The 13,756-nt window shown below is 44.0% G+C and overlaps 1 protein-coding gene across 1 annotated transcript in view; it reads left to right on the forward strand.

Annotated features, from left to right (window-relative positions):
* Positions 1 to 5,729, forward strand: part of LOC121333116 (3'-5' RNA helicase YTHDC2-like) — a 42,166-nt gene extending 36,437 nt beyond the window's left edge. Inside the window, exons 26-30 of the mRNA XM_041399179.1 lie at positions 215 to 392; positions 1,377 to 1,580; positions 3,384 to 3,566; positions 4,657 to 4,756; positions 4,907 to 5,729. Of these exons, the coding sequence (XP_041255113.1) occupies positions 215 to 392; positions 1,377 to 1,580; positions 3,384 to 3,566; positions 4,657 to 4,746 (655 nt within the window). The 3' untranslated portion in view covers positions 4,747 to 4,756; positions 4,907 to 5,729. The remainder of the gene's footprint in view (positions 1 to 214; positions 393 to 1,376; positions 1,581 to 3,383; positions 3,567 to 4,656; positions 4,757 to 4,906) is intronic.
* Positions 5,730 to 13,756: the final 8,027 nt, after the last annotated feature.

Consider the following 13,756-nt stretch of genomic DNA (forward strand, 5'->3'; position numbering starts at 1 on the left):
AGTCAGGAATATTGTCCCTGAATTGTGATGTTTGAGAAGTAGCAGAAGAGGTTCAACAGTAGCATTAAAAAGCAATGCATGATCAGTATGGTGTTTTTAGTTAGGGTTTAATAGATTTTGTAGTTGCTGTAATACATGTGGTCATGCAGTAGGCTGACAGGTCGATGTAAATTGTTCAGTGACTGCTTGTGAAACTCAAGGTATGTCTTTTTAGGGTTTCAGTGAAATCTACATCTCCTGCACTCCACCAGCCAAAGAAGTACAAAGAAAAAGACATTTTGCTCTCCAAACGAGCCTCAGATGACAGATCAGCTCAGTCCTCAGTGAAGCCTGCAGACAGCAGTAGCTATTCCAGCCCCTGTGCTAGTGCTTCTTCTCCAGTGTCTGGAAAGGTAGAGTTCTCTAACATATCACTCTGCTCTTCAAAAGCAAAAGAATTTCTTGCTGATATCATTCTGCAATTAGGTATTTTACTGATAAATTAGGAACCTAACTTAACTTTTCATTTATAACAGCTGCATAATACTTCCTTCTGGAACTTAAAATCTAGACTAAATATCCTTGTTCCACTAGATTAATACAGTAAAAATAATTTGTGGACTGCTGAGGTAAAGCTATCCAAAGTAGAAAAAATGAGATTTTAAAAAAAAACTTGTTCTAGTAAACATGTTAGTTTTTTCAACTAAATTAGTATATTATACACACACTTCTGAAGTTTTGGGTTCTGCCTGTCTCTGTTTCTGTAATATCATACACTGATACTGATTCTGTTTTATCTGCCTTACTATGATGCTTGGGGTTTTTGTGATGGTTATTTTAATAAAGCACACATTTTCACTGAGATTATTGTCATAGTTGACCCTGTATACTTGAATAGTAGACTGCAGTAACACTAAAGAGATCATTGAGAGGAAACGTTATGGACTCATTGGATACTTCAGTAATTCCTCTTGAATCTTTCAGCTTTTAAATTAAGACAGTGTAAAAGGAAGAAAACATCTTTCCTGAATGTAGAAATGCAAATAGGGTGCTGTAGGCTGCACTCTAGGATGATTAATTTTGGTGTCATCTTAAGGTGTGTCAGACTTAAACCAATTATAATTAATCACTAGACTTTTTGATCCTATTTTGCTCTACTTGTTTTCTGCCATCATGGATGAACTACTATTTTGAAAAGTGCTTTAAAAATGTAAAGTAGAGATGAAATATATTTCAAAGCCATTTCAGACAGGACCAGCTGACAGATTTTATGTTTCTTCTAGAACCTAGAGGAGGAAGGGAGGAGCAGAGTCAAGGGATTTCTGTCCTCATATGTGTGAAACTTCAGAAATAAAGCCTGTTGTATTGTATTTATTAATTTAATTTATTTTTTCCAGGGTTGCAAATCTCCTTCACCAAGACAAAATATGCCAGTTCGGTACTTTATAATGAAAAGTAGCAACTTGCAAAACATTGATATTTCTCAACAGAAGGGAATATGGTCCACTACACCAAGTAATGAACGGAAACTGAATGGAGCCTTTTGGGAGAGCAGCGTGGTTTACTTAATATTTTCTGTTCAAGGGTCTGGATGCTTTCAGGTGAGTCTTAATCTTAAACTAACTATTAGCAGTGGTTGATAGTTTGGGAGGATGCAGCAAATGACAGTGTCTAGTGTAGACAGCTTTGCTTATGGCTTCTGACTTTCTGAGAAGCAGAGCAATGTGCAAATATCTGTGCTTGCTGAAGAAAGAGTATATTTCATTCTCTGAAACATGCTTGTCCCTCAAAAGCTGAGATGGAATTCTCCAAACATCATGAGTAAAAAAAATGTTTGTACCCTATATTAATCCTCTAAAACAACAACAACCAGGAAAAAATCCTAACAAAGTAGTGGGTTGCTACTGTTTGCATGCGACAATGTGTATTGTAAGTGAGCAAGCACTTACAGTCAAGTCACAGCTTTCTAAAGCAAAGAAATTCATACATTTTTTAATTAAAATTTTGATTAAAACTGATGTTATTCACTTCCAGTTAGGAAGCTGGCCATGACTCTTCCAGAGCTCTGTCTTGACTTTATATTCAGTGAGATACATGCCAACAGTTTGTTGGTCAAATCTGTGGTCAGTTTAAAGTAAAAACTTGACCTGGTAGTGCAGAGTTGCAGGTTAGCTGTGAGCCACCTAGATTCAGTTTTTCCAGGAAAGAAATTTCAACTTACTTCTTCATAGATAAGTTAGTTATAAAAGTCAGCCAAACTTAAGATCTAATGGACCAACCAAAACACAGCTGTCTTGGCAATACCACTGAAGGACTAGAGTCACGTATTACATATGATAGTTTGGCAAATGCAGATACTGGAAAGTAATTTTCAGCAAGTCAGTTGATACTGAAAATGGGCTGTTGCACTGGTCCTCTCAGACAAGAAAGCGGGGAAGGGAAGACACCCTCAAGTCAGGAGTGTAGGTGGTTGACCTTTCCCTGCCCTTCCAGTTTTAAGAGTGCACTGCACTCTCATGGGAATGTGAGATAACTTCCTATTAATTTTCTCTTGTCCCAGCTGTCTCTTTCTATTCTACATTTAATTTTTCCTCGGTTCCTTTTATTAATTCGTGTTTAAATCTAGCTTGAGCTATCTAGGATTGCTTGTCTTACAACAGTAGCGTGTGTTGGTAATTTACTGAACCGCATCTTTTGGACTGAGAAGTTCTAAATGTCATAAATACACCTGAATAGTGTATTGATACGTTGTATGTGGGTGTTGGTTTACTTTCAGTTTGTTTGGTGTGTGGGTACATCAGGGTGTCCTTAAGTAAGTTAGATGCTGTCTCAGGTTGGGGGTTTCATTAATTTTCTTTTGGAATACTTGTTGTGTTGGAATTCCGTCCAGCTTCACTAAAGCAGGAAATAAAAGCAAGTTTGACTTCTTTCTTTGAAGAACAGCTACACTCTCCTAATTCTGCGTGAAAGTTTGTTAGCATAGAGGGAACATGAGAATGAGCAAATGGATTTCTGCAAAAATTACCTAAAAGTAACAAGGAATATGAATATCTAATGGACTATACTGTAGTAGAATATTCATCTCAACTTCCTTTTACTTCAGGTGGTTATGCAGCAGCTTTTTTATCTGTTACAAAGCTCAAAAAACTTCTAGTCATAATTTTGTCAGAGATATTCTTTATGGTCAAACCCTACAAGGCATATTTGAAGTGGAAAAAGAAATTATTCTTCTAACTTTCTAGATGTAAACATTTTGGAAGCTCCAGCTTCATGGTGAAGAGTGTGTGAATCACTTTGAAACTACTTTGAAAGTTTCATAGAAAGTTTGGTTATTTATCTCATTCCACCATAGACATATATGGTGTCATTATGTCTGTTCTTTCATATTTCAATTTTTGTCCCAGGGTTTTGCTAGGATGGGTTCAGCAATTGGATGTGAGAAAAGTCAAGACTGGGGATCTGCTGGTTTTGGAGGTGTATTTAAGGTGGACTGGATCCGAAAAGAAAGCATTCCTTTTCAGTTTGCACACCATTTGCTCAACCCATGGAATGACAGTAAGAAAGTGCAGATAAGTAGAGATGGCCAGGTAATGTTACTCTCTTCTGAAGTTTTCTTTATTTGGTAAAATGTATTTATTGTTTTTTTTATTTCCTTGTTCAGCCTTGACATTTATTTCCACTTGTTTGTGTATCTGCTAATCTGAATTCACAGTTCATTAGTGTATTGTACCTTCAGCTAATGCAGAATTACTGCTGAAGTAATCTTTGATAAAATCAAGTTTCTTGCTTATGTGTTAAAAATATTATTTAAAGGTGGATGCTTCCAAACAGAAGTTGTTGGGTTTGGTTTTTAGTTTGTAATTTAGTTCTGGAGGTTTGTTCCCTGTTTGGTTGAGTTGTTCTCTTAGATAATCTGTTACACCCAAATAACTGTTCAAAATTATTGGTTTTTTTCTGTAAAGCCTGAAGAGACTCCTGAGTTTTAAGGTAGAGTGAAGCTTAGGACAGTTCTTGTACTTTTTACAGCTCTAAAAATGCAACTACAAAAAGCCAAAGAATTGGTACAAAATTCTGTGTGGCAGTTTCTTCTCTCTCCCCACCCCCTCCCTGAACATCTCCTTGAAGATTCAAGAGCTAAAGTTTTTGTATCACTTTCTCTCCTTCAAATCCTCTCTCCAGCTATAAGAAACTGGAGGAAAGGAGAAGTACAAGGAAAGGAGGCCCACTGTATTTCCTGTGACCTCTCTTTCCATATTCTCCACCACACTTGATGGAATTCAACTTAAAAGATGTGGAAAATAATGATCTCTAGTTAGTAAGTGACTGATCTGTGGGAGGTGCAAAATGTCTGGTGCATCTGTTCTTGTGTATGGTGGTAGGGTGTTCACTGGGAATTGTCTTTGTGAGAACTGACAACTCACTGTCAATGAAAACACCCCAAACAGCCTGTAGGCCAGGATGGCTTGTGAAAGTTTTTATCTCCTGCTGAGCCCTAGTAAGAAAACTTTGCTCTGCTGGGAGTTCTAATGTTTGTCCCAATAGCAAAAGAGATGACCTCTTCTAGAAAGGTTGAAAGCAATAACCAGCAACCTCCTGTAACAATTCAGTAATGAATAGTTTCTGTATGCTCAGCAGTAGCAGTGCATGTAACTTCCTTGATTTCCTGATCATTCCTAGGAGCTGGAACCACAAGTTGGAGAGCAGTTGCTGCAGCTTTGGGACCGTATTCCTTTGGCAGGAAAAAAACTGACTGAGCATGCCAAGTAATGTGACAGAGGTAGTTTTCCATGCATTGCTTGCTCATTTTGTGGTAGAGGAAAAGCCATGTACATACAGTGTATCACCATGGTACTGTCTTTCCTTTATAGCTTGTGGAAGAACAAGTACACCCAGTACTAAATATTCTATTAATTTTGATTTTTTTCAGCTGGTTTAGGGTGTTGAAACATCAGCCATGAGAACCAGCAGCATATCTACAATAAAGATAAGGAAGAAGGTGACGCAACAACCTCTTGACATTCTTCCTCATGCTGGGCAGCTAGAAGTGGAAAAATAAGAGGGAATTGTGTTGTATTCAGTGTTTACTTGCCTGCCTATTTTTTGACTGAGCTGGTTTTTTTACAGTAGTGTGCAGTTGATACTTTAAAATACAGTTAAGTTGAAAACAAAGTTTGAAACAATGGACCTCCTGTAAGTTGTCTGTGGGTTTAAAATACCATAACAGACAGTTTAAGTATGCAGTTTACAGTTAAAGCTTTCTCAACCCAGTAAAAGGTATGAGAATGTAAATGTTAATTAATCAGTCTTGCAGTTCAGTTTAAAAAAATACTAACTCCAAATATGCTGAAAGGCTCCTTAAGTGTACTTCCACATCCACAGTGCGAGAGAGCAGAATATGTTCATACATATAACTAAGCAGCTGGAAATGTTAATTTTTAATTTATTTAAAGGTAATTATTTTTAATTCATTTAAATTTATTTTATTTTGGTTTTGTTTGTATTTAATTATTTATTATTGAATTTAATTATTTTAAATTAATTTAATTTAAATAGAAAAGAAGGAGCATGAGACTTTTGAGATTGGGTGCATCTGCTGATGTTTCCAGTTTCAGTTATTTTTAACTTTTAAGATGTGACTCACACCTTGTGAAGCTGAAACAGTCTTTCAGAGGCCTGTGGCCAGGTGGTACTTCAATAGTTGACTAATTTAGGCAGTTTTAGAAGATTTGTTTTTTCTTTAAAAAACAATAAAAATCATTACCAGTACAATTTCCTTGATCATTTAACATTGTCTTCATGCTTTCTTTCAAGTTGTTTCTTTTTCTTCCATGCCACTGCAGTGTTGGTTTATTTGGCTTTTTCTTAGTCCTTAACATACTGTACTGTAAGGCTGGTATAAATGTGTATGATCACTGTCAGCAGTGTTTGTGGTCATTCTTAGGTTAAACCAAGATTTTTTTCTGCTTCTGAGCCTCTGCCCGTTTCCTCTTGTCTGTTCAGGATACTACCCCATGCATTCATTTTGCATTCAGTGTGGTGACTTCCACACATGAACCATCAGTTTGACCTTTGCCAAGACTCGCTGGGTGCCTGTAAGGCTGGTATGCCCAAGAAATAGTTTCTCAAGACAGTGCATACAAAGGGAGGCATGAGGCTCTTCCTGCCTTTTACAGTACTTCCAGGCCTGTGCCCACACAGGAGTGTGGGGCAGTACTGCCGTGTACAGATATACAGGGCCCTGTGCGCTCCAGAGACAGAGCTGGTACAGAGAGGGAGCACGGGCAAGTGTAATGTTTGGTTAACCAGCCAAATGGTACTTCTGCAGCTTGATGGTAACAAACGGACAGTCCAGCCATGGAATTTGCATTCCACAAGGCCACTGGCCAGCGTAGGTTGCTTGTGTGGAGAAGAGATTGTACCCTGCTGCCCGCCTGACAAACATGGTCATGTAAGTCTTTGTATGCCCAGATGTTAGATGCAGCCCAGTCATGGTGGATTACATAATATTACCCAAGTAACTGTACTACTGACCTGTATTTTCTCACACACTGTATTTAGATGTGGACTGTTCATCCTTAAGCTGTTGGTCTGGTGTCTGTAACCATCTCCTTTTAACGGGGCTGCCTAAAGCCCTTACACTCTAGTAGCAGAAGTGGATTGCCACTTCCTGTGATGATACCAACAGTATCATCAGCCTTCAGAAGAACGCCAGCACTACAGCACAATTTTTAGAGACAGCCAACCTGCCTGATCATGACTGAATGTGATCATAATACCTGATCTGAAAACTAAAGCAGAATGAAGAGCAAGGAGCTGAATCTATCTGAAAAATAACAGGGCAGCAACAGCCAGCAATTCAACAGAATCCTTGCATTGATGACAGTAAAAGGGAGAAATGGCCCATCACCATCTCCTCAGCAACAGTAAAAATCCCACTTGGGAGATTTTTCTGTGTTAAATGACATACAAAAAAGCTAAGGAAATTAACACAGAGCCATCCCACACTTGGGAGACAGGAGAGTGCTAGGTCCTGTTCCTTGCTGCAGACAAGACCGTGGCAGCATGGACATGTGTGACATATGGGAAAAACTTTGGAAAAGAAAGGCCTTGTGAAATAATAGTTGAGGCCTTGCTACTTCAGCTGGTACAGCTAACAGCTAACTTGATAAGTACCCTTGAGAAAAGAATTGTAACAGTGAGAATTAGTTTGTATATCAATCTATTCTTGTGGGAAAACAATTTGGACCTGTGAGGAGAAAGATTCTACCTGTGTGAAAGATTGACTTTCCAGGAGATAAGAATATAAACATATGCAGAGAGGAATGTTTTCGATAGACAATACACTAGCCATTACCAATGAACTGAGGAAGCAAAAAGTTGTTAACCAATTAGAAGTAAATATGATGCCCTCAGAAAACCATACAAATATGATCCATGGAGAATAAAGATAGCCTGTGGTAGATAAAGAAACAGGAGTCCTTATCCGCCTTTGCTGTGACAGAGATGTCTTTGACAGTGCCTTCTGACCGTAACTAGAAATTTTGACCAGCACTGACAATCCAAGCCCAGTGTCTGAACACATTTGCAGCTTGTATGACTTCACACATGATAGCTATTCCACCAGCAAAACATCTGGCCCATGCTTTTGTAGAAGTGACTGTTGTTCAATGTAGTAAATGCTGGCGACCCCCACTGAAGGGAAGAATCATGCATCTGACTCCATGATATCAGAAGCCTAATTAATTACTTTATTATACAATATTACACTATACTATATTACACTACATCTAAACTGAAACTACACAAACACTCAACCAAATCTCGTGACTGTCTGCCAACAGTCCTGACACACATGTGGGATTCAATTGGTTAATGAATAAAACACACTAGAATCCAATTACCAATGCCCGTCAGGTGAACAATCTTCCACAATGCATTCCACTTGTGCACAAACACAGGGGCAACAACTGAAATAAGAATTGTTTCTTCTTTCTCTGAGGTTCCTTGCTGCAATTCACAGAAAATAGCCTTGGGAAGTTGTGCCTTGCTTTTCTCTGTGAAGAGAAATGGGGCCACAGTTGGACTCACCCACTGCCAGTAATTTCCACTTCAGTATATTTGGTCTTGGGATTTTTCATGTTCTCCATTCTCCCTGAGGGAAACAAAATACAAGTTGCTCACTTGAAAGGAGAGATCCCAGCTTCCAGGAGATAGAAGAGGCCAGCCCCACTGTCTGGGGCTCTCAAGGGAAGGCACGTTTGGGGAGAGACTGGCATTTAATGAAAGAAGGAATAAGGAAAGTTCTGGGAAAAGGGCAGAAACAAAAAAACAGCATAAGAAAATTACAAAATTACAAATCAAACAGTAAGCATACTAATAAAACAAAAAACACACTACAACAGCCTTACACTAAAGACAGCACCACCCACAACTGGCACTTACTGGCTAGGAATATTCAGGCTCCGGTGTGACCAGTGATGGAGGCTTGTGGTCATTTTGCTCCTCTTTGGCTTCTTTGGGAGCAGAGGAAGCCAGGGCAGAGACTGCAGTTGATTCTGTGATCTGTGGACAGACAGCAGTGTGAGGGACAGAAAGTACCTATCATTTATAACCTTTTTTCTATTCAGCACCTATTTCTATTCAGCTCTATTTCTACAACCAGCTCTACTAAGGACAAATCAGGAACTTTGATAGCAATGGGATTCTAAGTCACTGCAACTAAATTAAAATGGGCTAATTCAACAGAACTGCACATTTTTCTGAATTAGATGGGAAAATTGGATGATCTTCAGGGAGGACAAGGGCAGTCTGGAGGAACCACCAGCACCCCCAGACACATCCACTGATATGAGGAGGGGTGGACAGTTGTCATAGCCTTGGAGCTGGGATACCAGAAATCTCAACATGAAGAAGACAGCTGGGGAGGGGCTTGGGTGAGTTTTGCTTTATGAGTTCTTGTATTCCAAGAAGTCGCATGGCTGCATGTTTTTGTTTTCTTGACCTGTGTTTGGAGAGCCAAGTGTGCCAGCAGGCCAAGCAGACAAGGACCAAAAGACAAGAACCTGTCTGGATGCATCACTCTCTCTGCCAGAAATCCTCAGAGGAGATGGGAGAGACACTGTAGTGGCACCCAAGGGGCAGGCATATGTTAGCTTCACAAACACTGGGACAACGGTGGGGAATTTCTGGGGAGATCAAGCCGTTGCTGTGCCTCCTCCTGACAGCCCATGTCTTGAGCCTTTGGGGTTCCTTCCTCACCCCTCAGTGACACATCCTAACAAAAACTGGACAGGTTGTTTCTCAAATGCCGTAGGCATGTGCTTAATCCAAGTACAAAATACCTACAAATTAAAGGTAGGAAGGAGTAGCTGTCAGCTGGAGAGGGCTTTTGCTCAGATCCTTCTTTATCACAGTTTCCTCCAGTCTATTGTGGGGAAGGTGTCCTGGGTGAGACATGGCTGATGCAAAGCAACATCTTCTCTGCAGAGCTAAGGTGGCAACTTGGCAGTCAGCCGCTGTTAGAACCCACATCCATGGAGGAGAGAGTAACCCAGGCTCTTGTTAATAATCCCTTGGATTGGCTAAAAGTGAGTTGATAATGAATGAATGAATGCATGATTGGTGTCTGTAAATATATATAGTGTTTATTTTAGAACAATTTGGTTGCAGTGGAAAGCAGGTGTTTAGCCATTCCAGTTATTATGCTCTATAGTTGTATAGCAATATGACAACATAAAAATGTTACATAAGGAAATGTAAGAAAGAAAGAAAGAAACATTAAGAGAAACAGAAAAGAGGTTGAGCACTGGGAATGGTCAGGGCCTGGCACAGGGAATGTCCAGCAGATTTGCTGACCTGGAGGTCTGCAGCCTCCAGTTCAGCTCCTCTGCAGTAGCCATTACTCACCAAAGCTCACCACCTCCCTCAAGGGATGCAAACCTGGCCTTAGAAAGCACCCTGGCCCTGCCCAAATGACCAAGGTTCTGAGTCACTGATCATGAGTAGATAGTCCAGTCTCTCACAGTCACCACTCCAGGTCACCTTCTCTTGCCTCCAGAATTTCTGTTTTCAGCACCTTCAGATTTACCTCCAAACTCCCAAAAGAATCAAAACAACACACACCAAAATCTGTTCTTCCTCTTGGACATGGCTTAGTTCCAGCATCCTGGGGATTGAAAGCTGGCCCGGCAGGTGTGCCAGAGACATTCCCACAGCTTGGCTGGTGTGCACCAAGAGGACTCTCTTTTGCCATCATGATCATGTCCAGAAAGAAAGGTTGGTTACTGACCAGGCCGCTAAAGGGAGGACAGATGAGCAGGGATGCAGACACCGCCTAGGCCAGCAGCCCTTGGCAGCGGCTGCTCAAGCGCAGCCCACCAGGACTGTCTGTGCTGATAGGCCTGTGGGAGTGGTCAGTGGACAGGATTCAACCTGAATGACCTCCGTGAAACAGAGTTGTCCTGAGTTTGGAGCAAGTGAGCCCAGGAGCTGGTTCTGGAAATCACCAATCCAGCACCTGGAAAGCTTGTAGCAGCTGTGGCTATCCTGGAACAGACCATGCCTTGTACATCCAGTTAACAGTGTTTCTCCTAGAAATGTGGGATTTGTTCTAGGAAAAACTTTTGCTGGGGAAGAGGTACCAATGAGTGTTTGAGAGAGAGGAAAACTTACCATAATACAAGGAACCAGGTGTAAACCAGCTTGTTTACTTGTTTAATTTTTGTTTTATTAAGAAAGGGCATGGAGGGTGGGGACCATGGTTCACAAGCCATCAGTAGAGCATCAGCTCATCAGAGCTGAGTCCTGCACCCAGGGAGGAACAAGCCCTTGCACCAGGAGATGCTGGGGAAGAGCCAGCTGTAAAGCAGCCATGCAGACACCTGGGGTTTTGGTCAACCGAAGGCTGAGCAATTTGGAGCTGCTGAAGTGCTTCTGGGGCACTGACGGCATGCAGGGCTGCAAGAGGCAAAGCCTTGGCAGGAGGTGGAGGAAAATGAGCCTTGGCTTCAGTTGTGTCTGGGCTCTCCAGTGCAAAGTAGGCATTGTCCATCCTGGAAGTAAGTCCTGCTGGAGTGTCCCTCCTCAGTGTCTAGACTGGCTTTTCTTGAGCTCTAATTTTTTGTCAGTTGGAGGCAGTGCCAGCCGAATCAGCAGCACGGAGCTGTCCTGGCACAGATGGATACCGGGAGAAGGCAGGGTCTGGGCAAGTGGCACTAACTCAGCCCTGCCATCCTGCTTCCCATCCTTGCTGTCAGCAACTGGCCCATGTCCTTGCAGCAGGGCCAGGGTCCTGCTGTCCCAGGCCTGGAGCTGCTTTGGCTCCAGCTGGGCTCCCCCACAGCTTGGGGATACACGGCCATGGCCAGGTCCCACAGCAGAAGGAGCCACTTTCCTCATGACCACCACTCTGCTCTGCAGAAAGGTTCTCAGCAATGACGAGGTGGTGCTGAGCATGGCCATGGCTCTGAGCCATGGCCCAAAGGCCAGTGAGAGGCACCTTCTCCTCCAAGAGGAACTGGTGGTTGCCAAGCTGCAGTAAAACCTTCGGAGCTGTGCTCTGAAGGGCCTTTCCCCATCCCTGGCTCTGGGGCCAGGGTGCAGACACCCTGCACCAGTGTTATCCCAACATCAACAGGGCAGAATGCCAGGGCCCTGCCCCAGGGGGTGCCAGGAGGCCACCTGCCCCTCACTGCCTGCCTGTGCTCTCTGCAGCCAGGACAACAACGCCCAAAGCTCTGCCTGGCTCTGGACCAGCTATGGGTGCTGAGCAGCAGTGATGGAGAAAAAAGAGGAGGAGCAGCAGAAAGGCAGCAGTGAAGATGGCAGCTCCAACATCCTCACCTGTCCCACCAGCTCCTGTACTGTCACTTTTGGGTTGTCATGGCAGGGCAGGAGAGGTTTCTAGGCATGCACACATAATGCTGGAAATGACCTCTGCCCTCTATGCAGAACCTAGGCAGGGAGTGGATGGGGGCATTTGCATGTCCTGCATCCCCTGGTCACTCTTCGGGAAGGGTAAAAGCCTCTGCTTACCGCACACCAGGGGGAACCAAGGCTTGAGCAGAACCTATGTCCTGCCCCCACCATGGGGCTTCATCCTGTCCCCATGTCCTTCCTGCAGGGCTGGGCAGGTGCACATCTGCCCTCGGGCTGGGGAGCAGCCTGGCCTGCGCTCGCCTTTTTTGAGGCTCCCAGGTGCTGAAGGAGCTGTGGGTGGGCAACCTACAGGGGTAGTCTGGGGAGTGCTTCAGGAGCAGCCAGACAGAGGATGCTCAGGAGCAGCTATACAGGGGAACACCACTCTACAACTGGGGAGAGCTGCCGCTGCAGCTGAGGGCAGCTCTCAGACAGAGCTGCCTGACAAGAGAGGAGAGGTGGCTTGGGGCTCATGCAGCTCTCTCCCTCTTCACAGGACCAAGGGAGCCCAATTGACTCGTGTCCCATCACTCAAACCCCTGGGGAAGGAGCTGAGCCACTGCTGTGCCATGAGTGTGCCTCTACTCTGGGCTGAGCACTGCTCCTTCCGCCAAACCGCAGAGACATCACTGCTCATCTTCTTCTGCTTCTTTCTTGTCCTGAGGTGGAGGTTGAGCGCCAGGAGGCTGGAGAGGCTGATTAAGGACCTGGAAAATGTGAGAATGGCTGTCTTTCACCCACCTCTGGCTGTGCTGGGGTGCTGGGTCTCCTATGGCTAGGAGAGAGAAAGTGCCTGTGGGGCTACTCAGCAAGCAGAGGCTTTGGAGAGCCAGTGGCAGTGCTGGCTCGTCCTTGCTGCTGCCGCTGGCAGGAGTGCTGTTGTGTGGGGCAGAGAGGCCGGCGGGCCAGAGGCTGCCAGCTGTGTGCCACGCTCAGGCTGCTGGGGCTGGCTGGCAGCTGGCTGTTGGCCCTTTGTGCTGCGGGGCTGCTCTGCCAGTGCAGCTGGCTGCTTGCAGGCTGACCCCCAGCAAGGTCCTGCCATGGCCCCATCCAACAAGGGAGGACAACCTGGCTCACTTCCTGGGTGAGTTTGGGAAGCAAAGGCAAACCTCCTGCTCTGGCCCAGCTGCGCTCACTTGCACCCCGAGTGTGGCTGTGCAGCTGTGGCACCCTGAGGGGGGACATCCCCTGGATGGGCGAGGGCACCTGCTGGGCAGTGGCCTCTGCAGACAATTGTGCAGGGAGAAGGGAGCCTGCACTGCTGCCCATAGCTTGGAAAAAGGCAGCGCCAGGGCTGGGGTGAATTGTCTTGGCACCATGCCAGGTCTCAGGAGCCCGGTCAAGTTATATAATGAAGATAATTCTACAATGACTTACATTTTAGTTATAAAATTATAACCAATATTAATTAAAACTATAAGGCCAGCTGTTAGCCACTACAACGCGTGGATAATCCCGAGCTGGAGTAAATAATGACAGCGACAGAGAGGAGAAAAAGAAAGCAGCAGGGCATGATCCGCTTTTAGCCTGGTGCAGCCTCCTAAGCACAACAGATTTTTCATGTTCTGTCACGCATGCATAGTCAGCCCTTTTAGCCCTTCTCCAGGAACTTGAGTTGAGCTTGGGGACTGAGCTCAAGTCTCTAGGCAGAGCAGGAAGCTGGCTCAGGGCACTGGTGCTCCACATCTTCAGGACCTTTTCTTCTAATCACAACTTTCCTTTCACAAGTCGGAATGTCTGAGGCAAAACACGCTTTAGTCTGGTCCTCTACACCGAGCTATGTGAGGTTTTCTAAAAGTTTCAAAGATTTGCTCTGTGCCTAAAGTATTTGTGCAAGGCTCTTACTGTCCTCAGGCATGCA

The sequence above is a fragment of the Onychostruthus taczanowskii genome, unplaced genomic scaffold, assembly GCF_017590055.1.
Source record: "Onychostruthus taczanowskii isolate IOZ18803 unplaced genomic scaffold, ASM1759005v1 scaffold158, whole genome shotgun sequence".
Taxonomy (NCBI): domain Eukaryota; kingdom Metazoa; phylum Chordata; class Aves; order Passeriformes; family Passeridae; genus Onychostruthus; species Onychostruthus taczanowskii.